General features: G+C 31.7%; 2 protein-coding genes across 2 annotated transcripts in view; both read right to left on the reverse strand.

The window, feature by feature from the left end:
• LOC128164926 (uncharacterized) overlaps positions 1-8874 on the reverse strand; it is a 62556-nt gene extending 53682 nt beyond the window's left edge. The window contains exons 1-3 of the mRNA XM_052829037.1: positions 8739-8874; positions 7796-7929; positions 4692-4907 (exon numbers count right to left, since the gene is read on the reverse strand). Of these exons, the coding sequence (XP_052684997.1) occupies positions 4692-4907; positions 7796-7929; positions 8739-8809 (421 nt within the window). The 5' untranslated portion in view covers positions 8810-8874. The remainder of the gene's footprint in view (positions 1-4691; positions 4908-7795; positions 7930-8738) is intronic.
• A 2026-nt stretch (positions 8875-10900) lies between these two features.
• Positions 10901-27388, reverse strand: part of LOC128165064 (sushi, von Willebrand factor type A, EGF and pentraxin domain-containing protein 1-like) — a 57208-nt gene continuing 40720 nt past the window's right edge. The window contains exons 7-8 of the mRNA XM_052829266.1: positions 21468-21695; positions 10901-10977 (exon numbers count right to left, since the gene is read on the reverse strand). Coding sequence (XP_052685226.1) covers positions 10901-10977; positions 21468-21695 — 305 coding nt within the window. The remainder of the gene's footprint in view (positions 10978-21467; positions 21696-27388) is intronic.

Consider the following 27388-nt stretch of genomic DNA (forward strand, 5'->3'; position numbering starts at 1 on the left):
GGCTACAGTTATCTTCTAAATTTGCTAACTATGTCTTTGAAGAATCAACTTTTTGTTTGGAAACTTTACCATTAGAAAAAAATGAATCACTGAATTTTTCAAGCGTAGCCATTGCACAAGCCCATGAGCAGAACAGTGTAATTGTAAAAGGTGATGATGATGCGATATTGCTAACTGTCAAAGAATCTAGAGGGTAGGTAACTGGAAACAGTAGACTTGGAACTCTTTTCTTCGGTGTATCGAGAAAAAACTAAACTATTGGGTTTTTAGCAAACAAAATCGTATCTGTAACTATAACGACAGAAACTACTATAGTTGTAACAAAGGAAAAAATGTTGTCAGTAACAGAGCTATAGATGCAGACTTTGTATCATCTTGAAACCATGAAGAAGCTGACACTTGTATGTTCCTACATACAAAACATGCAGCCTTGGGTAGTATCAAATCAAGTTCGGATACAGATTGTTGTTGTTATTGGCGTGGGAGTTTTTGATGATTTGAAAGTTGATGAGTTATGGGTGAAAGGGCAGGAATTTGCGATCGATACCAATTCATGATAATGTTTGATCCGTGGGTCCAAAATCAAAAGCACTTTAATTCTTTCATGCATTCACGGATTGTGATACAGAGACCGAATTTGATGGGACATGTAAAATGACAGCATGGCAGGCTGAAATGTGTTTGAGAGCGTTGCAGAGGTATTCGGATTCTTAAGTTCTCCTTGTGACTGTGTCACAGAACAAATAATCAATTTGTACACATCATGTATGTTTGGTCTAGCACTGCCAATAGAGTAAATGACACGTGCCTTGACCTCTTTGCTCGTAAGCAGCGTCCGTACAATAGCATCCCTCGATCCCTCAGAAGCTGCTCTTGTAGATCATATTAAGAGATCTGTATTGCAAGCTAAACATACATTGGGTCAGTCACTATACAAATGACAAAACCCACCATCCCCTTCCAGATGGGGTTGGGATGAAGATTACGGTTTTCAGATTTCACACTGGAAATCCTTACCACCAATGGCGGCTTCATGTTAAGAACTACTGAAATGTTGATGTAATATAAGTTGTTCTGGGGAATGCAAATGTGTCAAGTCCGAATTATTTTGCACTGCTCTTTGCAGTGCAACTGCTTAGACAATTAGATCATGTACATTCGAAAATGAGCTGCAGCATCTTTTTAAACGCATGCGCAGAGTGTTCATATATGAAATGTACATAAAATTATATCATACAACAAATTCTTCTTCATAATTTCACAGAAAATAAAAACATTACCCAGAAATATTTAAAATACCATGAAAACATTATGGAAAAAAGACGCCATTTTGAAATAAGAGGCGGCCATCTTGAAAATGACCAAAACTTGAATGGCCAACGATATTTTTTGATCAAGTAATGATCAAGGAACCTTCATGCAAAATTTGGTGCTTGTATCCACAAGTGAAAAATTCCATCCACTATCCGCTACACTATTATAAATAATCAGTGAAATCTCTCTCTCTCTCTCTCTCTCTCTCTCTTTCTCCCTCTCTCTTTCTCTTTCTCTCTTTTAGTTCATCCGGTTATTAAGCAAAATAAAGATAATGAACCAAAAATGCATGATTTTATTTAATAATCGGATTAAGGTTTATATATTTTTTTCAATTTTAATTATTTCTATGTCTTATTGTAGATCTGCTAGAAACATGTTAAAGATGAAAAGACTCTGAACTGCCTTTGTTATATCGGGTAGGATATTACTGCTTTGTTTGACTAGACATAGTTTTGTTCGTTTGTGTATATCTAATTAGAGTCTATTGTTTGTCCGACATAAGAAAATCCCTGGAACTAACACAGATAATACAAGATATACACAACTGGTGTGTCGTGTGCCCAGGTGCACGTCAGGGTTTCTAAAGGCGTTGAAATCTTAGTATGTACGTGTATACGATAAGTCTAGTGAATAAAATTTTATTTACATTTGTAATTCATTTTCATAGTATTATTTCCTTACTCTCAGTCTGCGTTTCAAAAATGTTACGTCTACAAATTAAAGATACATGTATTTAAGAGTAAAATTTTGAGGCTAATTATATATGTACCAGTGATCATAAATAGGGGTAAATTATTTAAATATATGTATAGGGTAAATAGGTCACATACCCTGCCTGGTACATCATAAAATTGTATGTACACGTATATATACATCATTTACAATTGCCACATGCAGTAAATACGTCACCGGAAATTGGTATTATTGTTTGTTATAGAATTAATAGTTTAAAAATCATGTATATAACTAAATATTTAAACATACTGGAACGGCGCCGTGATCATGAAAACCGGGAAATTGCCTAGAACTAATACCCTTATAGTTTCAATGCATTTAATTTAATAAAAGAAATGATTTCGTTTTCTTTCTTGCATTTTTATAGCAATGAATTAGATGAACGTATATCTACTTGGTTTAAAATTATTAACTAAGAAGGTCTACTAGTGAGCCTAACGGTTTCCATTTAATTTTTTTTTCACTGAAGACCAAGTTCTGTATTTCATTCAAAATACATGCATGCATGTAATTTATTAATTAGATATAATTGATTGTTACAAACTGAATGGTTTGTCAAAATCTTTTCAAGTAAAAATAAACATTCAAAACATTGATTTAATATCCACTAACATAAAGGATATTAAAACCACATAAAATATGTATTTTACATGTACTAGGGTGCAGAGGGAGTGAGGTGATGCTGGTAAACGAAGAGTCCCGGGTTCAATTCTCGTAATGGGCGTTTTGATTATTTATTTTTTTTCATTTTATTTTCTACAACAAAAACCGTTTTAATACCTTTTCTATCATAAAGTTAATACATTTTGTTGGTAAAATAAGCACAATATTGAATTGATTTTTATTAATGGCTTAAAGGTGGCTAAAAGGTAGCTTAAAGGTGGCTTAAAGAAGTTTGGACATTAAGGGCCTATAGGTTGTTCTTAAAGTGGCTTATAGGTGGCTTAAAGATAGTCTTTTAGCTGCCTTTAAGCCACCTTTACGCTTTCTTTAAGCCACCTTTAAGCAACACATATAGCTAGCTTAAAGATCGTCTTTAAGCTATCTTTAAGCACCTTTAATCTATCTTTAAGGAGAACTTAAAGATGGTTATCCATCCTGTGATATGCATTAACACTACATTGCCCCCCCCCCCCCCCCCTTGTCCTGAACTCCTGACCCAGGGGCCATGAATTTCACAATTTTGGTAGAGGAGTTAGTGGACATCATAACCTTGTATTCATTTTTTGCCCACATGTTTGGGAGTAAAGAAGAAGATTTTTTAAGATTTAATACACTTCTACTATATGGCCATATTGACCCCACCTTAGAGCCCGAACCCCTGACACAGGGGTCATAAATTTCACAATTTTGGTTGAGGGCTTCATGGACATCATCATCATGTATTTAGTTTAAACAAATATTTATGGGAGTAGACAAGAATATTTTCTAAGATTTAATACATTTTAACTATATGGTCATACTGTCCCTACCCTTGAGCCTGAACCCCTTACCCAGGGGCCATGAATGTCACAATTTTGGTTGAAGGCTTCATGGACATCATAATCATGCATTTATTTTTTAACAAATATTTATGGGAGTAGAGAAGAAGATTTTTTAAGATCAAATACATTTTTACTATATGGCCCCACCCCAGAGCCTGAACCCCTGACCCAGGGGCCATGAATTTCACAATTTTGGTTGAAGGCTTCATGGACATCATAATCATGCATTTATTTTTTTACAAATATTTATGGGAGTAGAGAAGAAGATTTTTTAAGTTTAAATACATTTTTACTACATGGCCCCACCCCAGAGCCTGAACCCCAGACCCAGAGGCCATGAATTTCTCAATTTTGGAAGAGGGCTTCATGGACATCATAACCATGCAACCAGATTTCCTTACATGTGTGGGAGTAAAGAAGAAGATTTTTGAAATTTGGCTTTTTTTTCATATTTGGCCCCACCTGTTGTGCCCCGGGGGTGGCAGAGCCATGAATTTCACAATTTAATTTCCTCTTACCACAAAGATGCCTCACATCAAAAATGGCAACAATTGGATTTGTATTTTTTAAAAAGTTAAAAATGTAAAATCGTTAACGCACGACGGACAACGCACGAAGCACGACGACGGACGAAAACGGATAGCAATAGGTCACCTAAAAATACAATAATAAATCTAAAAAGCAAATGAAAATCTTATTTTAGGATTATGGTTACCTTATTTTCAAACTATTTTGATAACACGAAATCTAATCTCGATGGAACCTACTGTTTGAAGAAAAAAATGAAAATGAGTCTAGTTTGTCTCTTATAGGCCTGAGTTAAAAGACTAGTGTGTAATTTTTCATTTAAGTATAATCATACGAGATTTCTACCAACTACAAGCTATGTTAACTGATAACTTTGGCAACTATGCCATTATATCCTACAAGGTTTTACATGTAACACCTTTGGGTTTTATCTCATATTGGAGAGATATTCAAAGTGTCAAGTGGTTGTCTTATCATATCATAATATAATTATGTCTACTTGATAAGAGCACAATAATTTATTTTTGAAGATATACATTTGTAAAATCCAGACAGATTACTGATCTCATCCTTGATAATCTGCAAACGTTTAACTTAGTTATCATTTTCTGAACAACATTTACTTACCTAATTGGTATGGGTATTCACAGAAACATTTGTATGTAGCATTAGCATAGTTGTTAACACAGCCTCCATTTGAGCATGGTGTTCTATTACAGAGATCACTGGTGGTCTGGCAATGTTTTCCACTGAAGCCTGACACACACTTACAAGTGTAGGAGTCAACTCCATCCTCACATTCTCCATTGTATAGACAACTATCTCTATTTGATCCACATTCGTCTGGATATATTAACAGAAAAATATTGATATTCAAAGATACAGAAATTACATTGATTAATAATAAGTTAAACATAGTCTAAACAAGCTCTGATGGAAAACTAACCAATTTCAAGAGAGAAAAACAAGAGGCCTTGGGGCAACATCGCTCAACTGCCATAACTCTTGATTAAATGAGCATTATGATATCAAATTCAAAATATCTTGACAATAAGGTCCTCCAAACACCAGCTTGGAAAAGTTCTGCATATAAATCTGAACTTCTAGATGACTTAAAGATATGCATTTCTAGCTGTGCTCGACTTGAAAATGACCAAACAATTTTTGGGGAAAAATCAATTTTTGAAATTATACTACTATTCATGAAAATATAAGTCCCTGTGGCATTCGAACTCGGGACCTGAAGATTGGTAGATCGAAGCTACACTCATTGCACCACAGAGATAGACAACAAATTTTGTCGATATATAAACTGTTTCACAATGCATTCAAATCGCCATGTTGTGATATATTGTCATAAAAATTAGTAGTCCCGGGAAGTCGAAGGTTCTTAAGTACAGTAGATCTTACGCAAAAAGTTTTTTAAAATCTGTCAATTTTTATCCACACATTACTAAATTTAACTTTTTTTATATTTCTATGTAACAACACCCCCCCCCCCCACCCCACCCCCTGTGGTATCACTATTCTTAAGGAATCATCATATATATTTTAATGTAAAAATGCATTTCTCTATTGCGGCTCCACCCTACCCTACCGGTACATGATCTGAGAAGGCTTTCACACAATCTAAGTTTTTCTGGCCTAATTGATTTTTTGAGAAGAGGTAGGTAAATATTTTCTCTGTATATTCTTATTCTCAACTTAACCCCCCCCCCCCCCCACATTATGGCCCCATGTTATCCCCAGGGACCATGATTTGAACAAACTTGAATCTACACTACCTGAGGATACTTCCATACAATTTTTTTCTGTCACAATGGTTTTTGATGAGACTTTTTTCAAAAGATTTTTTTTCAATATATTTCAATGTAAAAATTCATCCCCCTCTTGTGGCCTTACCCTACCCCTGGAGACCATGATTGGAAAAAAAAGCTTGAAGGTACACTATCTGGGGATACTTCCATACAATTTTGAGCTTTTCTGGGCTAATAGTTTTAAAGAAGGATTTTAAAATGTGTTCTACTATATATTCTCATGTTAAACTTGATCCCCCCCATTGTGGCTCAGTGCTATCCCCAGGGACCATGAGTTATATAAATTTGAATCTACATTACCTGAGGATACTTCTCAACAAAAACCTTTTCTGATCATATATTTTCTGAGAAGAAGATTTTTAAAGATGATATCTGTTTATTCCCATGTAAAACTTGACCCCCATTGTGGCCCCACCCTAATCCCGGTGACCATGATTTGAACTTAAATCTACACTACCTAAGCATGCAATCACAAAAATTTGAGCTTTTCTGGCTAAATTGTTTTAAGAAGATTTATGAAAAATACCAAAAAAGTTCAATAATTCTAAATTATCTCTCTTTTAGATCAAACGACAATGACGACAGACGACGGTGGGCTAAAAAGGTGGGAAAAGAATGCACTATACTTTTAAATCATACCATTTTGTATCCCGACAATTGAACGTTTTAGAAAATAAGGATAATAATGTTCGTAAATTCCTGGCCAGAGTTGTATAGAGCATTTAAACAACATACTTTGTGACTGATATGGCTCCTTGATTAGAGCACCAGACATTAGATAACCTAATAGAACTTAACACAGTCACTTTTTAGAACGTGGGTTTGATACAATTTAAACTTAAGGCAATATCTTTTTTCATATCGTTTGTGAAAATATTCAAAACTGAATAAAGTTAACATAAAGATTAAGCGTTTGCAAACTTGTATCATAACATTATCATATTGTTTTTATTCTTTTCCTCTTCTTGTATTTTATCTCGAGCAGAATAAGTGTGTACGATAACATATCGTGGATGTGATTTTAAAATAGCTAAAAATGTTGCAGGTAACGGTGAATCTTGAACATGCTTTAAGCATGCATTTCTCATGATCAAATGAACTTTGGGTGCCAGTCGTTGAGTTTTAAGCAAGATACAGGGCTCACAATTCTTCGTCATATAAACAAGGCTCGTGCCCGGTTTTTGTTTACATAGGTTCAATATAGCAGTAAAAAAATCCTTCAAAGCTAATTTTTCTATCTTCTTATTCATTTTAAGCATAAATAAACAGTTCCTAAAGATTCACACTTTTATTTTAGGTCTAAAATTGGAATTTTCACTTCAACATTCAAAATGAAAACAAAAGCTTTGTTTACATAGCAAAGAATTGTAAGCTCTTTAACTCGCTTAAAACACAACAAATGACACTTAAATTTTGGTTGCCTATTAAAAAATGCCTTTTGAAGTATTGGAAACATTAAAATCGAAAAAAAAAATTGACAAATATTGTGACCATGCCCTTTTAAATAACTATTTGAGTCAACAAGAAATGTTATTTAGAGTGTATATATAAAGATATAGGGAAGTATGCAAATACGATTTTGTATATTATAATCGTAAAAGAGAGTGGCATTATTCAAATATATCAAAAGCTGCTCTTCAATTGAAAGCTATAGAAATTGCAATGTTGACCTTAATATCAGTTGTGGTTGCAATTTTTTTTTAAATGATAAAATCGGTCAAGTGAAGATTATGCTGAAAAAAATTCAATATCAAGTTGGCCCTTACCCATTTGTTTCTGGGCAAAAATGTTCATCATCAAAAATGAAATCAGCAATATTGAACATAATGAGGAGTAAGGCATACAAGGAAATACGTGTATAGAGGAGTGTAAATAATATATTATGACTAAATTTTGGAGACATTTAATCCTTACTTATGTTAACAGAACAGTTGGCGCCAGTGTAGCCAGGCCTACAGATACACTGTCTTCTGACGGCACCCCAGGATTTACATTCAGCCCCATTCTGACATGGATCTGGATTACACAAATTCTGTACCACATCACACCTGAGTAAAGAAATAAGTTTATACCATTAATAATAATCGTTTAAAAGGAAAATCATACTACAACTGTTCTATTATGTAAGTAAAATAAACAACAAACACATCGTTGACTCTAAACCTAAATTAACGTAAATTAACTCCATTATGATATATATATATATATATATATATATATATATATATATATATATATATATATATATATAAATGAAGGAAAACACAGAGTAAAACGTTAGCGCTTTCATTCAATCTTCATATATATATATATATATATATATATATATATATATATATATATATATATATATATATATATATATATATATATATCAACAATTGAGGTTAATGATTATAAAAACAAACGTCTTGAGATGATTACTGATATGATTTAATTTTTAATTAAACAAAAATCCAACCCAATGAATAATTTTAAAAAGAAAAACCACAAAGTGATCTCTTCAAAATCATCTTTGACTACATACTTCTATTCAAAACAATAATTTGATCTACAAAGCAAAAGAGATTAATTTTTGCCACTGTGAAAATGTCACAAAAAAGGAAAAGCTACGGCATTTGATAACGGATATTTATTTAGATAAATTACTTTTCAATTTTTTAAATCAATTACTTATAGTGCGTATTAACATAAGTTTTTAAATGTTTTTTTAGTTTAAGTTACGATATATGTGACAGTATAAATCGATTAAGCCAACCGATTAAAATTGATTCCTAATATATACAAATATGACTCTTAAAGTTATAAATCATAAAAAGAAATGGTTTTTGAAATTAAATACATGTTTTAAACTTACTTTGGTTTCGAGTATTCCCCAACTATGGGACACAGACAAACTGGTTCTTTCTCTGCCCCGTCTTGACACATTCCTTGAGAACTACACGTGCCGGGTGTACATTCATTGATCAAGTCAGTCTCACACTGGGGACCACTGTACTCTACAAAATATTGTTATATAATATTTGAAATCCTAAATGTTTTTTACAATGTGATTCAAAGCATTTGTTAGATTTAATCGAAGAAATTAAGAAAAGAAATTAAAATATGTGTTATAAGTTATAAGATCACAAAATATTAACGAAAGGGGCATGGTCACGATTTTGGTCAAATTTAATTTTTATTTTTTATTATTTACCATGCTTTAAGAATGCATTTCTAATAATCGAATGAAATTTGAGAGTCAGTCTTACAGTTATAAGCAAGATACATGGTTCACAACTCTTTGTCATTTAAACAAGGCTCGTGCCCTTTTTTTGTTTACATATGTTAAATATACCAGTAAAAATCTTGTTCAAACTGATTTGTTTATTTCTTTTTCATTTTAAGCATAAATAAATAGTTCCTAACGTTCAACACATTACTTTTGGTCTAAATCTGTAATTTTTACCTCAACATTCAAAATGTTAACAAAGGCTTTGTTTACCTAGCAAAGAATTGTAAAATCTGTAACTTGCTTATAACTCTACTAATGACATTCAAATTTTGGTTTCATATTAAAAAATTCCTTAATGAAGCATTGTAAACATTAAAATTGGAGAAATAATTTTTGACCAAAACCGTGACCATGCCCCTTTAATATCATGACAAACATTTTTTTAGAAAAATAAACCAATTTTGCGTAATCTTCACAACTTTGTGTATTTCGCTTTACAGGTCTCACTCGTCTGAACGTGCGTCTTACATTGCCGTACATGTATAACAAAAAAGTCAATGCGTTGTAAACATACAGTATGCACATAAAAAGGAAGTATAGTGCAAAATATATGACAACGTAGAGATTAATACACGCTGAGTTTCAAGTGTGTAATCGGGTGTAATGCATCAAAGAGGTTATAGATTAATTGAGGTTTTAAGTGTTCACCTAATATTTTCAAAAAGTGAAATGAACATAATTGTTACGTTAATTAAGGATTTCCGTTTCCAACAGAAGACATTATAGTGATTGTTAGGTTTTTTCTTTCTTCTTATTTTTTATTTCTTCTTTTTTGTCTTCAGAATTTCTCAGAGATGACTGAATAAATTTCCCTGAAATTTTCATGGATGAAAGAAAATGATAATATCTCGAGTTTTTCTTTTTCAAAATTCATTTCTGGTCGTCCGTTTCCTGTACCGCGACGAAAAGCTTGTGGCATCGAAATCGCAGAAACGATTAAGACTTGAACATCCAAACTTTGTGGGATGATAGACTTATAATTGTAAATGTGTTTCAATTATTTTGTTTTGTTCGTCGCAACCTCCGGTCGTCACCGGCAGCTCTTCCAATATTATTTTATTTACGTATTTAATTTATTTTACATAGAATGAATATGATAGACTAAGTATAAATTTTTGCATGTGTCATCTATGCGATGTTAAATTAACAAAAACTTCATACTTCCGGTGAGAAATCTCAATTATCTCAGGAAGGTTTTTAAAAACATAGTTTGTACCCGCAAGATCTCAGAAACTGTAAGTGATCAAGAAACGAAACTTTCACTGATTATAGACATTTGATTGAAGATGTGTTTTAACAGTTTCATTTTGTCTTCCGTCACTTCTGGTCTACACTGGAAGAGTTCAACAAAACAAACTGTTGATCCGTTTAACTGTTTTTATTTTATAGTTTTCTTTACTTCGATAAATAATAATGTAAGATAGGCAAGTAAACAAGAAATGTTAAATTTAATTTTCATTGAGCACTGCCGTTTGTCCGTTTCCTGTCCCGAGAAAAAAAACTTTATTTCAACGAGATCTCAAAAACAGTATCGACTTTAACAACTAAACTTTGTGGGATGATAGACCTGTGTTTGTACATGTGTATACGACATTTTGTTTTATCCGGCGTAACTTCCGGTCGTCATAGGAAATTCACCAAAATTTGAGTTATTAAAAATATATTTATTATTTAGCATGGAAGTAACCTTTTAGCAATATAAATACAAAAGCTCATAAACTCATGGTTAAAAAAACGAAAAAATTCTACTTCGGGTGAGACATCTCAAACTTCTCAGGTAGCTTTCTTTTATAAAAATTTAGTACCTGCAGGATCTCAAAAACTGTAAAAGATCAAGATACATAAATTATACGGATGATAGACAATTGATTAAACATGTGTTAAACGGGTTTTTTATTTGGTCGCCCGTCACTTCCAGTTCTCACTCGAAGCGTTCAAGCAAAATAAGTTTTTTCTAAAGTTTATATTTTTTTTAACATTTTACTCAGTGTGATGAACAGTAACGTACTGTAAGTAAATGTACAAAAATTATCTACTATTAATTTCTTTATTCACTTTCGTTTGTCCATTTCCGGTACCTTTTCTTTACGAGATCTCATAACTAACAAAAACTTAATAATCCAAACTTTGAGGAAAGACAGAATAATGTATGAAAATATGTTTTCTATGTTCTGTTTGATCCGGCATATCTTCCGGTCGTCACAGAAAGTACTCAAAAATTAACTTTTTTTATTATTTTTGTTATTTTTTACTTAAAAATTTACTGGAAAATTTCTTTACAGAATATATAACATTCATTTTCTTTTTTCAAGAGGAATGCATTTTTGTAACAGATTAATTCATGAGAAACGGAAGACCATTTTGTTGCTATAGCAACAAGAGTCTAGCATTTATTACTATTGTTGTATATTTCCATCGAATGTCATGTGAAAATCTGCAAAGTACCAAGACTTTAAGGCAAACACCTCCTGACATGACACATTCTCAATATGAAATAAAATAGTAAGATTAATAACCGTCTCTTGCTCTTAACTCGGCAAAAAAAAGTTGCTTCATGGATTCAATGTAACACTGAACAATACTTTACCATATTTGTTACCCCAAATGATTTACAAATATTTCTAAATAGTAAAATTAAGACAGTGTAGCTTCATTTGAGATTCATCAAACAACATGACAATTATTCTCTTTGAGCGGCTGTGGACTGCTTAATTGAATTACTCGTAATATGATTGCATGGCTATGAATAGCATTTGCTCTATTGTCGCTAAGGTGACTAATTACCACCTATCAACAAAATTGAAGAATTGATTTGAAGACACTTGAATTCCCTTACCCTGAGGATGCTACAAGACAAGTTTTAGCTTTTCTGACCAAATGGTTTTTGAGACATCAAAATTTTGGGGAAAAAAGCAGATTTTAAATATTGTGTCTTTGTTTTTTTCTGTTCAGAACAGTGAATTGAAGATGGAAAACATTTTTTTTTATATTGCACTTTATATAAAAAATCTACGACAGAAAAATTTCTATATGGTGAATTTCTAAGAATTTGATAATAGTCAATATTTCTTTCATTGATCTACAATTACCCATTACAAACTGCTAGATTTATAAACTCTACTTACCGACTCAGGAAAAAAACATTTAAAAGTAAATATGTTAAAATATTGTACGTCAGAAATGAAATTTAATAATGTCTAGATGTTAATATAATGTAAATTTGAAATCATGCAGGCATTACTATATGTATAGTAAGTTACAATTGTATAAAGTGACCTAGTAATATGTCCAAAGACCCGAGTGCAAATTAATTACGAAATTTCGACATATTACTTTACATTTATGAACAATTTTAATATAATAAACAGTTACTTACTTTACTTATAAAAGTAAAAAAAAATGAATAAGAACGTGGTGTGAGGAGGGAAATGCTTTGTATCATTAATTACCACGAATATTATCAAGGTGGTATGAGACATCTAAAGATATTAATGTGAATAGAAGTACATAATGCCCGTCATCAAAATACTTCCACCTTTTTAGAGTTTTCAAATTTGCAATGTTTGACCAGAAAATAGTTTTTAATTTTTTTTAAAGGTAAAAAGTATAAAAGCCCCTGTGGGATTCAAACTTATGCATTACATATTCATAATCAACGACCTAACCCACTGCGGAACACAGTTAGGAAATAATTTTGGTGAAGAAAAAATCATAATATTATGATTGAATTTATTGTTTATTACGATAGAAAGTACATCACAATACGGAGGTGTCCCGTTTAAAACATTTTTGCTAGCAGGCTCAGGCTAGTGAGGGTGCGTGTAAAATCATTTTGAGGAACTGTTCCTCCTACTTTTATTTCTTTCGATGCTTCGTGTCTTAAATGCACAACATTTTTTAAAAGATATGTAGAAAAATAGACTTCAAACGAAACTGCCTACATTTTCTTTAATGCAACGTGTGTTAAAACTCCAACAAAGTTTGTGCATGTAAGTCTCAAGTTTATAGTACAAGCCATTTACATGTATTTCACTCAAAACCATGAATTACCGGAAAGAAATAATATAGATACTACTGTGTTTGCCAGGAAGAATCATTTTGCTTATCAGTGTAAATATCTTTAAAAGAGCTGCAGGATTTGTTGATAAGACGCTGAATACCTAGAACGCAAATTAAAGTATACTATTCCTGATTATCTTATCTTAAAAGCTCTTTTCATCAGCATTTACATGCAGGCATTGTTTACCAAATACTTGCTAATGTGGGTATTTTGCAAGCTAAGTTTGATTGTACATAATTAGGTCAAGATTCCCATCCCTTCACCATCTGTTCGAAAGCAGATGGCTATTAATTATGACTCTAACATGTTGATGTAAATTAAGGCTCTAGGTGTGAAAATATGAAACTGCAGGACCGAGTATTTAATTCAATATGTTATCAGATTGTTGTTACATTATTCGTTTACGAGTGTTGTTTATTTTTAAAAGATAAGGTAACCGTATTAGATGTCTTCGTCGTCGCTAATGACAGGAAAGCTAATCATTCAATTTAATTAAATGAAGAATAGTTAGATTATTCATTTCTAATAGGGCATCACAAAGAAATAACATAGTTAAATCAAAGTACTGAAAGTACTGAGAGACGGAGGCATCATTGCAAACAGATAAATCTAATAATTCCAAGTATTGAAGTACCGATGGGAGTTGATTTCATTGATTGATATTTATCTTAAAAAATTTTGCATGCCAAGTAGTTTCTTATCCGTAATTTGATAACGCATATTTTCATAATATGAATTTTCGAGCTTTTCCGACAATTTTAAGAATTCTAGAAAAACATCATATGATTCATGTTGCGTAATATTTTAAGATAGAACAAATTCCATCAATCTACGCGGCTATGTTAAGGCTGCCCGATTAATTTCACAGCAATATGTAGAAAGTCACTTGTCTGTACTTCATAAGATATGACGTCATAGTTAACTTTGACATCACGATCTGCATTCCTTTCGATCGTTCTTAGGGAATGTATCGTAACGTAATAATTGATATTCATTGTGCATAATAAAACCGCTTCATTCCTTGACATAGACATTGTTGTTAATACTAGTGATATTGAATTCAATACCACCGATAGTATAAAAAAATGAACAGTTTTAAAGCTTCGTAATAGGTAAATATCTATTCATAAACTAATGGTTTTGAGACTCCCCCTGCTACCTGTAATCTAATGAATGGTGATATGTATATGCATATAAAAAACGGCTTGGCGCAAGTGAAAGAAAAAAAACAATCTTAGTATATTTTACGTGAAATCGGGAGAGACAATAAGTACCAATGTGAATCTTGCTGGGGAAAACCTACCGATTGACCCGATTTTGTGTAAATCGAGCCTGAAAGGTAAAAATGTGCCTAATTTCGATGGCGGTGCGAAATGTTTTGACAATATTTCAAATAAACAAAATATTTATATGAACCCCCAGCAAGATCTGCAAAATACATTACTTATCGAAGGATTTTTCATAAAAATATTTTCGATTCAATGTCATTATTCACTTGCGCCGATGCGATTTTTATAGATTATTTACCATGTTAGAATACACCTGTCACGTGCTTAAGAAAAATATATGACGTCACAATAATACATCAAATTTAGTGTTGGATGTCACTGTTAGTTTATGTAATAAAAGTTTAAAAAAAGCTCACTCGGTTAAAGTATTTTTCGATAATTGAATTAGTATCATTTTTCTATATATATTTAGCTTCGGACAGCCTTAACATAGCCCCGTATGTATCAGGTGTGTAAATATTTCTGGAAAATTATATGGATCCAAGCAATATTGAAGTATAATAATATTTAATGCTTCACAATGCATTACATCGAATTTATCGATTATTTTCGAGAACAAGGTCTTGTCAGCGGCGATGATCTGTGGTTAGGTCCAAACACAGTTTCACTTCCGTTTTGCCAGAGTAACTGCTTAGGAGAGTTGGTAAAAACCAACTCCCAAAAATAATAATAGTTTTTTTCTTCTTCACATTTTAAGGTATAGAAGGTCTTGAGTTTCAATTCAGAGTTTGCAATACTAAAAGTTTAAATATTTCTACCTGTCATTCAATAAAATCTTGACCCCCTAGGTCACCACACCATTTTACAAGCAAACCAAAGCAATACAAAAAAGTTATGGAGATGAAATATTTATATATAAGAGACGCTACAGCTTATTTTGCTCAAAATTACAGTTGATTTAATAATTTCAGGCGGTCAAAAAAGTAAATATTGCTTGCTCAGCCTTTTCATCAACAGCTTAGCGCATCAACTGTAAACATTTCATCGTGACTTTCTGCAAGGGATGAAAATATTACGAATTTATACAGATTTTACTTGTGCTGTAAACAAAATTTTAGAGATATAAATTTAGAATTTCCGACAATTATTTAACACGCAATTGCGAGCTTTTTTTTTTTTTGCTGTAAAAAGATTCAATCTTTCAGTATATGCACTTCTATTCTTTTATCTAACAATGTTTAAAAAGGGAAATATCCAAGATGAAAAAAATTCGCTGTGATATCTCTTTAAAGCGAAATTTAAAATAATATACCGCGGTAGATTTTGTAAAACTCTGTACTTCACTTTTAAAAGAAAATATGTACATTCTGTCAAATGTTTTTATACTTTTATAGCGCAGGCCAGACAATGCAGGATTAATCAAGCTTCACACCAAGTGGCCTTGGTACTCTACCTATGCACACACTGAATGTGTGTGTGTGTGTGTGGGGGGGGGGGTCCATTAAAGGGTGCAATCTGGATGTCTGATTTATTTGTTTTACTATCCTTACAGTAGGTTTAGTATGCATGCCAAGTAAAACTAAACTAAAATGTGCCATCCTACGATCACGGTTGTCTGTACTTAATTGGGGGAATACTCAAGTTCACATAGCAGTGGGGTTCAACTTGTTAAATAATCATTTTATTAGATCGATGCCGGGAGCGGGAGTGTAGCTATACATAGAAAGATATATCTCCGCAGGAGATTTATTGATAATGCGCAAGTAATATACAATACAGACTAAGAACCACGCCGTGTTTATCTATTGAATCTCATAATTATTCAATATTTCGGTCAACACAAGATGGTTCTTGGGGAATCCTCATTATTTGACGTCACGGACAGGAAGCTGAATAAAAAGTATAAATAGCCACTAAATGATTACACACCATTGCTATTCTTAAACTCATGCATATTCATACTTACTTGGAATTTGAATATGGACTAAAATTTTCCGAGACAAATTGTTTATTGATCGCAATATGTATAGCTCTATTTATTGTAATTTCAAATAAGATATTTATTTCAAAAATAATATTGAAATATGAATCGCAAACGAATATTGCGTCTGTCAAATCCACTATCGACATCACATGTGAGCTGACCGGTAGCAATAGAGGAGGCTCATAGAGCCTCCGTCTAAAAAAACAAATTATGTAAGTAAATGTAATATAATTGATAATTATAATATCTTTCTTTGTTTGCACAAGACATACATCTTATGACAAATGTTGTTACATATGATAAAAATGCAATATTGCAATAATGGTATGGTACATGTACAAATGTACATAATAGTGATATTGTGTTCGATCAGAGTTTAGCTTTAGAAACAACCAATATGCTCTAGCATCAGCTAAGTTTAGTAATTCGCCCAGATGATGTGCACCAATTCCTTTTGGCTGCTATGTTTGAGAAGCAAAAATGCGCCGGTTCAAGTATTAATGATTTACAACTCCAAGATGCTAAAAGATTGGGTTCGAATCCCGGAACAATTAGAATCTGTTTTATACATATAATATTAACTTTAATTTCATGAAAAGGTAATCTATACTATTTAAGAATTTCAGAACAAGGATATCTAAACGTTTGTTAATATAATATTTTGCATTGCCTGCATATTTTTTTCAACATTACTTTCCGTGGGAAGTCCCCATCAAAAACTTGAATCTTAAACATTTTCTTCTGAACAAGGGATTTCAAAACGATGTACGCATCAATATAGAAAGGATTTTTCTCACCTCACATTTTTATAATGAAATAACAGAGTATGTCGTAAGATGTAAGTACATGTTGTTAAAAGCAAAAAAAAAAAAAAAAAAAAAACAACAAAAAAACAAAGTACAAATCGGTGATAAAGCAATAGTTACATGAATATATTTACAGATTGATGTGTTTCACCTTCGTATCTAGATTAGGCGTTTTTAAATGATAAAGAAACATGCGATGATTATGATTATGATTACGAATCTGGCGGTTTTGAAGAGTCAGAATCATATTTACATGTATTCATGTAGCTCCAAAGAGAGATATTTTAAAGACGCTGGACAGTAGAAATCAAATTGATTTATGTAATAATCAAAACACAGAAGGCCATCCTAACTGTATTTTTGAAAATCAAGTGGTGGTTGCAATGTTTGATATATTTTTTCAAGTTTTATGGTTTACATTACTCTAATAATGTAATTCTAATAATCTAATAATCAAAGTTTTAGTGTTGGCCGTAAAATTATAACTCTCTCTCTCTCTCCCCCTCTCTCTCTTTCTGGAGTATTCAAAACCAAAACAAAAACCACCACACGAGTAGCAGAGGATTGTCAGCTCTGTACCTCGCTTTTAACTCGACCACTGACCCTCAAATTTCCTTTGCCTATGAAAGATGCTTTACTAAAGCCTTCTAAACATAAAAAAATGACCAAATTGTCACCATGTCACCTATCATTAAATCTGTTGGACCTCATTATGTCTGTGATTTTTTCAAACTTTATAACTTTACTATTTTTACATTGCACATGTATATCGTTTATTTTCCACTAATTAGAGAATGTATTAATTTGATTCTTACTAATTAAGAAATGTTAAGTATTAACGGCACTGATACTTAAATTTAATGTTTATTTTATTTTACACATTGTAGAAGCAAACTTATCAACCCGCGGCATTTCATCGTATAAAGATTTTCAAAAAAGTTCGCCCGGAAAAGGAGGCAGAGAGGCAAATTAATTATATTTGTTGCAAATCGAAAGAAACCTTCGAGAATAACAGTACGTATTGTACATATATGTAGCTTTTCTGTGTACCACTTCAACGACAACAGACACAGAATCTTGTGTGTTAAAAGCAGATAAATCGGCTCCATACAGGTAACTATACTCAACACACAATATAAATATTAATATCTCAGAAGGTATAGAACTGTGTATTTATACTTAAACATATCTATATCATTTTAAAGTCAGTACAAATCCATCCTTTCTGATGGATCCGAAGATGAAGATGAAGAGCGAGGTGCACAGAATCTATCGGCGTCTCCATTGGAGAACGATGCCAAGCAACACACAAATATCAGGTGCATTTTGCTAATATTCTAAATTTGTATCATGCAGGTCAATTACATTATTGTTTTGAAACGTTTTTGAATTTTTTAAAATATCTTTTTCTAAAACTTCATATATCCATTGTAGTTCCATGCTATCGAGAGAAACAAAGGATATTCAGCAGGAATTGGCTATGCAGATCCAGCCAAATAACATTTCACGATTTAACATAAATCGCCGAAATGTTTGGGATGATGCTTGCAGGGATTTCGGCGAATTACTTTCTCCTCAAGTAATACCCCACTGGTAAAGTTTACAGATGACAGTGGATTACCTGTCGACCGTCGACCAAGGTGGACCAAGGCGGGAGTTCCTCCGCCTATTAATGGATATCATTCAAAACAGGTCAATACTCGAGGGACCACCAACAGCGAGGATTCTTACTTTAGATAGTCATGGTAAATGTGCCAATTCGTGTAATAATGTATAATTTAATGATAAATCAATAATTTCTTCTGGCATGTCATATACATTTTATATATATATATATATATATATATATATATATATATATATATATATATATATATATATATATATATATATATATATACATTAGGGATGTCAACGAGTACCCGGTTAACCGGGTACTCGATCGAATGTCCGAGTATCGAATACTAAAATTGGTACTCGGTTTCTCGGATGTATATTTTTTAATATTTCTAAGTTTATTTAATAATGCATTAAAACATCGGTTTTAAAACTTAAAATGTCCATTGCACTTGTACATGCAGTAATTATGATTTCCTACGCCTCTAAATATGCTAAATGACCGTTATCGCCTGTGGCAGTGTTTATATAGTAATTATCATGACCAAGCACCTGTTACCTAGCTTTTCTCTCCTTTGGCTGTCTTCTACCCTTATTTTTGGCTTACTTTAATGATTTGTTAAGACTGAACATCGTTTATATAGTCTATAATATAAATTAGATAGCACACAGTAGAGAAATTGGACAGACCTAAAATGCCGCCACAGACTTCAAAGGTCTGGAAATATTTTAAAAGAACTGGAAATTCAAAAAACGTAAAATGTCAGCTGTGCGAAGTAAACTTATTCTATACGGGGGGAACGACAAACATGTTAAATCACAAAAGTGATCAAGGTTTTACAGTTATCAATGTACTTGTTCATATTTATTTACACTTTTACCGAGTACCCGGGTACTCGATCGGAAAAAACGTCCGAGTAACCGAGTACTAAAAATTGACCGATTTGACATCCCTAATATATATATATATATATATATATATATATATATATATATATATATATATATATATATATATATATATATATATTCTTTATATATATCATGTGTGCACAAAAATTGCAGCTTGTTAAACCAAATAATAATTTTTACAATAATTATATGTTTGTTTTCATCACACTCTATTTGACTGATATTTAAAAACACCAAACAACTCGGGATCATTAAAAGGTTTTTTTTTATGGAGATTTAATTGAGCCCCGAGATAAAAAAGTGAAAGGGCTAAAGCACGTACAAATAAGAATGCAAAACGTTCTAGCTTAAGTTTTTTTTTCTAAGCTTCAATGAATTTTTTAAATGATATAATTAATAAAAAACAATTTAAACAACAGTTCGATTATAATAGATAATCAAAATACTCCGGATTGTGTAAAGTAATTTTAAATTTAATGTTTATGGTAAAAGGATAAACAAACCTTCTGTGTCCTTTTAATCATATCTACTTTTTGTTCAAAATTAAAATGAAGATAGCATAAATAATTTCCATATAACAAAAAAGTTTTGAAAGTATTTAACTCCTTTCCGGAAAGTTGTAAGTGCGAGCCGGAGATTTCGGAAATATTTAGACTTAAATTAATTGTTCAATTTTTTACCACAAAATAGTCCATGCTCCTACAATGTTTGACATGTTTCCAATCTAACTGCGCATGAATAAATTTAATTATGTATAATCAAATTAAAAGTGAAAAATAAATGACTTATCTTCATGTTCGAGTTTAATGTTTTAATCAGTATATCAATCATAACAATATGATTAAATCAAACTGTACTTTTGAAATGTGTAACTTTCTTTTCTTTCTTTTAACTCAGCATAAACACATTCATAGTATTGAAGTTTTAAGGTGGCATTAAGGTGATTTTGGACATCTGTTGATATCAATGTGGATCAAAGTACATTATATTTAAGATACTGTCATCGGTTTAGAATTTTGAATATTAACAATATTTAACCAAATAGTACGTTTTAAAAATTTTCGAAAAGGTAAAGATTTTTAAACCCAATGCGATATTCTAAATCGTGAATTACAGATTGGTAAAGAACTCTCTAGCCCACTGCGCTACGCTGTATGTGACAGTTTTGGCAAAGACACTATTAATAAAATAACACTTTCTTATTGTTAATTTTTATAAATAGTATATCACAACATGAAGGTGTCACATACAACCTTAAAAGTTTGTGTGCATATCCACCAACAATATCCTTTGAAAACATCCATGGTGTATTTGTTTTTAATTGGTTATATTTTGGCTAATGATCATGGTTTTTTGTTTTTTTTTAATAAAACAAGATACAGATATATTAATTTAATGTTACAAGATAATAAATATTGTAAAGATAGTTGAGAAGGTAAATATTTAGTTTTTGAAGATGAAATTATCCTGATTACTTCGCTGTTACCATGTTATTTCCTTTTAAGCATTGCTTTTCCTTTAAAATCCCGTTTAGCTATTTACGGTTAGAATAATATGACAATCCCCTGAATCTCAATCAAATAAAACACACTTATAATATTAGCGATTTTTCAACGCAATCATAAATGCATTGACTGTGTCAAAATTTAAAGCACATTGATTTGTTTACGCGCGTTGTTACCAAGTACATCTTTAAATACTTACCGTGTCTGAGTACTTTCTTATAGTACAAAGCTACGCCAGCGTATGGTATAGGAGGGACGTCCTTGTACACTATAAAGCAGAACCCGATGGAATAATACATGGCCTGGCACTTTTCATCATTCAAACATTCACTTTCACAGTCCTCAACAGATTTTTTGGTTAATCTTTCAAAGTGTTCATCTTCAACAACATAATTTCCTGTCAGTTTTTGCAATTCAGAAACTTTGCCTGAAATATAAAAAAAACTAACAAAATATGCATTTAGTTATCGTTAGTTAAATTTTATAAAGCCCCGGATCCATAATGCGTTGCATTACCAGTGCAAAAGTCTCGATAACGCAACTTTTATTTATCAATTGAAAACAAGTTTGAGACTTATGGTTAACTAAAAGTAAAATACGAGGGTTGTCCCAAAATAACGTAGACAATTGGCGTTATTCAGTTAATCGAATACAAAGGAAGATGAAATTTGTGCCACAAAGGATTTAAGAATAATGTTTAAAAATCAAGTATTGTTTGAGATTAAATTAGTGAAATGAAAGCATGTTAGATCAGAAATTCGACATGCGGCGCAATGTCAAAAACAAAAAGTTAAAATCAACATAATGAAATGAAAATTGCGAGGAAAAAACTTTTAAATATTTTACAGCGCGTTTTGTGACAAGTTGAAAAGTTAACTCGTAATAAAATGACGATGTCAGCGTTTAAGGCGGCGCAGCAGTAACTGATACAATTTTGATACGGTTTTGGAAGTAAACGAAATAAACAAAATCGATTTAAAATGCGTTTTGTGAAATAGTAGTTAAACAACATTGAAAATATTTGAACAAGTATGATGACAATTAGTGGGAAAAGGAAACCCCGAACGATATCAATGGACGTCAAAATGCTGAACGATACATTTCGGCAAGACGGACGTTAGAAAACAAGTAATACAGGGCAAGTTTCAGCCGACAGATCGTTTGTACTAAGAATATATATTTTAAAAAAACAAAAAGAACTAGAAATATATGTTGAATGTGCACTCCGGTTACTTGTTCAAAGATAATATATATATATATAAGACTTATTCGGAAATAAAACTTACATTTATCGTAAACAATGTAGAGGGTTTGGCAACAACGTAAAACTAGAAATTTTTGACGACGCACATTGCGCCGCCTGACAAATCTTGCTGTTACTAATTATTCATTTTCTCGAGTAAATAAAGTACAGATTTGAATTTTTCAGGATTGTTTGGCAAAGAGTCATTGAAGAAAACCTAGAAGTCTAATGAAATTGCAGTGAATAGATTATAAACTATGTGTCCGGTCTACGCTATTTTGGGACAACCCTCGTAACCCCACATTTTAATTATCCTATTATTTACTCTTATAATATTTCAAATTTTTTAGCAACCTTTTACCTAAATGTTATCAAAACTTAAAGTTGTATGGGACACGTCCATGTTGTGACGTATTGTTTATCGAAATAAACAATCAAACCAAGTGTAATTATATAAGTAGTTTCTTTCCCATTAGTGTCACCTAACAGCGTAGCGCAGTGGGTTAGAGGGTTTACTACCATCATGAAAGTCATGAGATTGAATCCCGATGAAGGTTTTACAATTTTTACTTCTCAAAATATTTTAAAAAGTTATTTTTTAAGTTAAATATTGTAAAATTTGAAAATTCTGAACCTGTGAAATTATTTCAATTATAATGTACTTTAATCCACATTAATATCGACAGATGTTCCATACCACCTTAATGTCAACACTCTAAGGTTACGTAATATTTTTTTTCATAAAGTATTGAAACAATTTACAGTATTGTTTTTGTAAAGTTGTTCTGTATATGCAGTCATTAAGGCATTCATTTGTGCACATTTTGAATTGTTTTTTTTTAAAGTACATGTATCATTGAACCAAGCGACCAACCAGCGCTTAATACCTTCCCCCGCCATCCCCACCCAGAGATATCCGGTTTACTGCCAGCCGAGAGTTCACGGATAGTTTTCGTGAGGGCGATAGTTAGTTAGTTTGTGTCCTTATGTAAGTACATGTAGTATAGCTTCTAAAAAGAAGCTAAGTTGAATAATTGTATATATTAATATTATATTGTACATAAGTGAATTGTTGAACTGTATTTGCAAGTAGTGTTTTGTGTCAAAAAAAGGCAGGATGCCTGCCACGTCGAGTGGCGGCCAATAGGGCGGATCACAAAACAACCCAAATAAGGTAAATAGAAACTACAACCGTGAAAACACAGTAACTGTTGATGTATTAAATAATGGACAGATTAAACCCGATTATATCATCAAGTTTGTACATGAACATTGTGGAGTTGGATCTATGTTCGCGTGTGTCCCAAGATCAGGAAATTTATATGAAATCACCTTAGACGTTAGGGCCTCCCTTCAGTATCTTTTAGAAGGAATAAAAATACAGGAGACAAAACATATGAATGCAGAGAAAATGTTCAAACTCAATAATGGTCATTTTTCTATATCTCCCAACATAAATTGAAAATCATGAAATTGAAGATGCACTTCTGTCAATGAACATTGAAATATTATCTCCAATCAAACGGCGATATTACCCTGGAACAAACATCACCGATGGAACGATATACGTACGAGTAAAATTACCACCAAATATGCTGTCTTTACCGCACACAATCAAATTCAGAAAAGAATGAATACTACAGTGTTATTCACAATCGGCAAATTAAAGTGTGTTCATTATGTTATTCGCATGATCATCTGTTTAGGGCTCGCCCTAAGTTCGTCTGCTTTAGAAGTAAACAACAAGGACACTACGTTAGAACATGTATGGTGAAAAAGTGTTACGATTGTCTTGAATGGGGAGACGAGTGTTCGTGCGGGTCCAGTGAATACGATTCATGGGCCCGTTTCTCAAAAAAGCCTACGTCCAGGCGTAAGCTTAGTCCGGACTAAATCAGGGACTAAACCTCAAAACCAGACTAAGTTGCGTTTCACAAAAAGGCGGAAACTTAGTCGGGACTAAATTTGGGTTTAAATCTACGCCTGCTAATGGGTAGGCGTAAGTCCTTTTTCTGTGCACAAAAATGGCGAATTTTTGTGTCTAATGCAAAATATACAGATAATGTTAATTTTTGGTCTGTTTTACGTGTTATTAAGGAAAACATTTACATTTATTGAAATATTTGCACATGTACGTTTAACTTAAAAATACCTATTGTTCAATAACTGTTCCTATTTCTAAATAAATTAAGATTAAATCCATTTAATAAATATTGCGCTTACATGTACCTTATTAAACGTAAGTACTATACATTACAACTCGTTAATGAATTTTACCTAAAGTCTGAAGAATTAAAGATGGGTATACCCTGATAAATGATAAAAACACAATACTAGTAATAAAAAGATGCTATAATTTTAAAATAAACATGCAACACGATAGATGTACATAAGTACGAATAGATTATTGATTTTTAAATCAATACTAAGTAAGCATAGAACTAGAATTTAATGTTTCTAATCAAATTTACACCTATGAAACGAAACTGAATTTAAAATAAAGAATACTCCTTTAAGGTGGAAGGCTACATCGTCACAATATGTCTGACATCCGTTTGAAACGCCATTTTGTTCCGGATTGATAGCATTATGTCGTGGTACAAAATAACTATACACCGTTCAATTGAACTCTTCTAACGAGGGAGATGAAATAAGAATGAAATCATCAAAACGCTTAGAAAATATGTCAATTTTCTTCGTGATTAAAGCTTTCAACTAACATTGATTATCAGCTGTTATGTAGAGAAAACGTGAAATCGAAATAATATACTGTTTCCCTGCTAATGGCAATACATATTTGTCATGTCATCTGCAACAGACGATCATAAATATGTGACGGATTATCGATAAAGGTGAGTAGATAATTTTCACTTGAACCCTATATGCATGATTAATATAAAACTAAAGTTCCGTAGTACCATCTTTTGTATTAATTGATTCCAGAATTTCTGAAAACTTCCCAGATTTAAAACATTTGCAGTATAAGACTTGCATTGAAAGTTTGAAACTTAACTAATGTTTTTTGATTAAAATAGATATAGCTAGGTAAGTTAGCAATAGCAGTGGAAGCCGGATTTGCAAGCCAAGTAAGGGAACGACAGAATCTTGAAAAGGAGCATGTTTTTAATTACCACACATACATGTGTATCACTATGGACATCTAATGTATGTATTAATATGTATATGATTGTTTATAATTTGTATTGTATATAAAAAAGTAAAAGGCAATGTAACTACTAACATTTTGTTTTAAAGAGTAAATATAAATATAATGCATTCATCAAAAATATAATTTTTCAGATTCAAACATTATCATAATCACTACTTACCTTATTCCTATATTTTAGCATATACTTTTTAAAGTTTTTCTTCGTGATTTTTTTAAATTAGAAAATTGGACCCAAGATATTGGAGACCAAGTAAAATCAAGAAAGACAACTCTTAAACAGGATCTTTCAAACCAAGCTTTTTGAAATAATTCAGTATTTCTTTTAATTTTTCAATTTCATTCAATTTCTTTTTTTTTTCATCTCGTTAACCAACGCACATTGTTTGTATTTTCAGATTTTTGTGGGATTTCATCCAGCAATTTGCCTTAAAAGAATTTTTAAATATTTTAGTTTCATATTTATGTGGATTCCAATAAAAGTCATACAAACTTAATTCATGATTATTTTGTTTTTCATTTTCAAACTTTATAACATTTCACTTTCATTAGAGTTTTAAAACAGAAATGTTTATAAATTTGACATATAAAGGGTTATCTGGAAGCAGACTGATATTTTAAAAATTCTCTTAAAAATAGAGTATTGTACTTTGAGGTCTGTTATTGTTGAATACTTTGCCTATTATTAGTAACAAATGCAAGCAACAAAAATCTCCTACACTTATTTGGTGTAGACATTCCCCTTAAATAGGAGCAATTTAAAACGTTTACAGTGTAATTTGTCCTCGTGTGTGGTTGTATTTTCCTTACCTATTTTACTTACAATTTAACAACACATGCATTCTGATATTCATTTTTTTCTCCTAGTATCTTTACAAAACCGTATGAAAGCTACATGTTACATATATTTTGAATGTTTATGAACTCGCATTTAAATACATTCATTTTTGGTTTGTTAAAATATTACTTATAAATATGTTTTAGAAGTGTACAGAGTGTGTATCAATTTTAAATTTCTATTAACAAACGTTTGTCAAGGTTCTTGAAGATTCTAAAATTTCAGTTGCACACCTCCTTAAATTTTTGGAAATCAAATACATTAATCTTATCAATTCTAGGATTAATTGATAAATTGCGTTCATATTTATCATCGATTGTAATTCTTTTTAAATAGTATTGTTTATATTTACTATAAATGATCTTCGTGCATATGCATATGTGTTGATTATTTGTACTCATTTAACTGAATTGATCTTTAATTACTTGAATTCATGATAGTTTTGTTTCATAATATTTAAGATGTATGAATATCAAGAGATGTTTGTTTTATTTCGGCAGTAGATATTTTCGATTTCATTTGCTGCTTAACTCATGGTCATGTTATTTTCTATAAATAATTTAGTGAATTGATAAAAAAAAGAATAAAGCCTAAGTCAAGCATCCGAAAGTGTCTATGTATCTATATGAAGCATAATAATCATTCTGCAGACGTATGCGGGCATATCTACAGTACTCTGCCACTGCATTCTATAAATATTTTAATTTTTCACGATTATTCGAGTTAATTTCTATACATAATTTCGTTAAATTAATATGTACAATTGTGCCTCAATATCATCTACAATGCATCCAACTGTCATAAATTTAGTTTTTGCAAACTCTTATGTCTGCCTTTTTCATATCAACTGTATTTCTCTAAAATTTCGTTATG

This window comes from Crassostrea angulata, chromosome 10 (assembly GCF_025612915.1).
Source record: "Crassostrea angulata isolate pt1a10 chromosome 10, ASM2561291v2, whole genome shotgun sequence".
Lineage (NCBI taxonomy): Eukaryota > Metazoa > Mollusca > Bivalvia > Ostreida > Ostreidae > Magallana > Magallana angulata.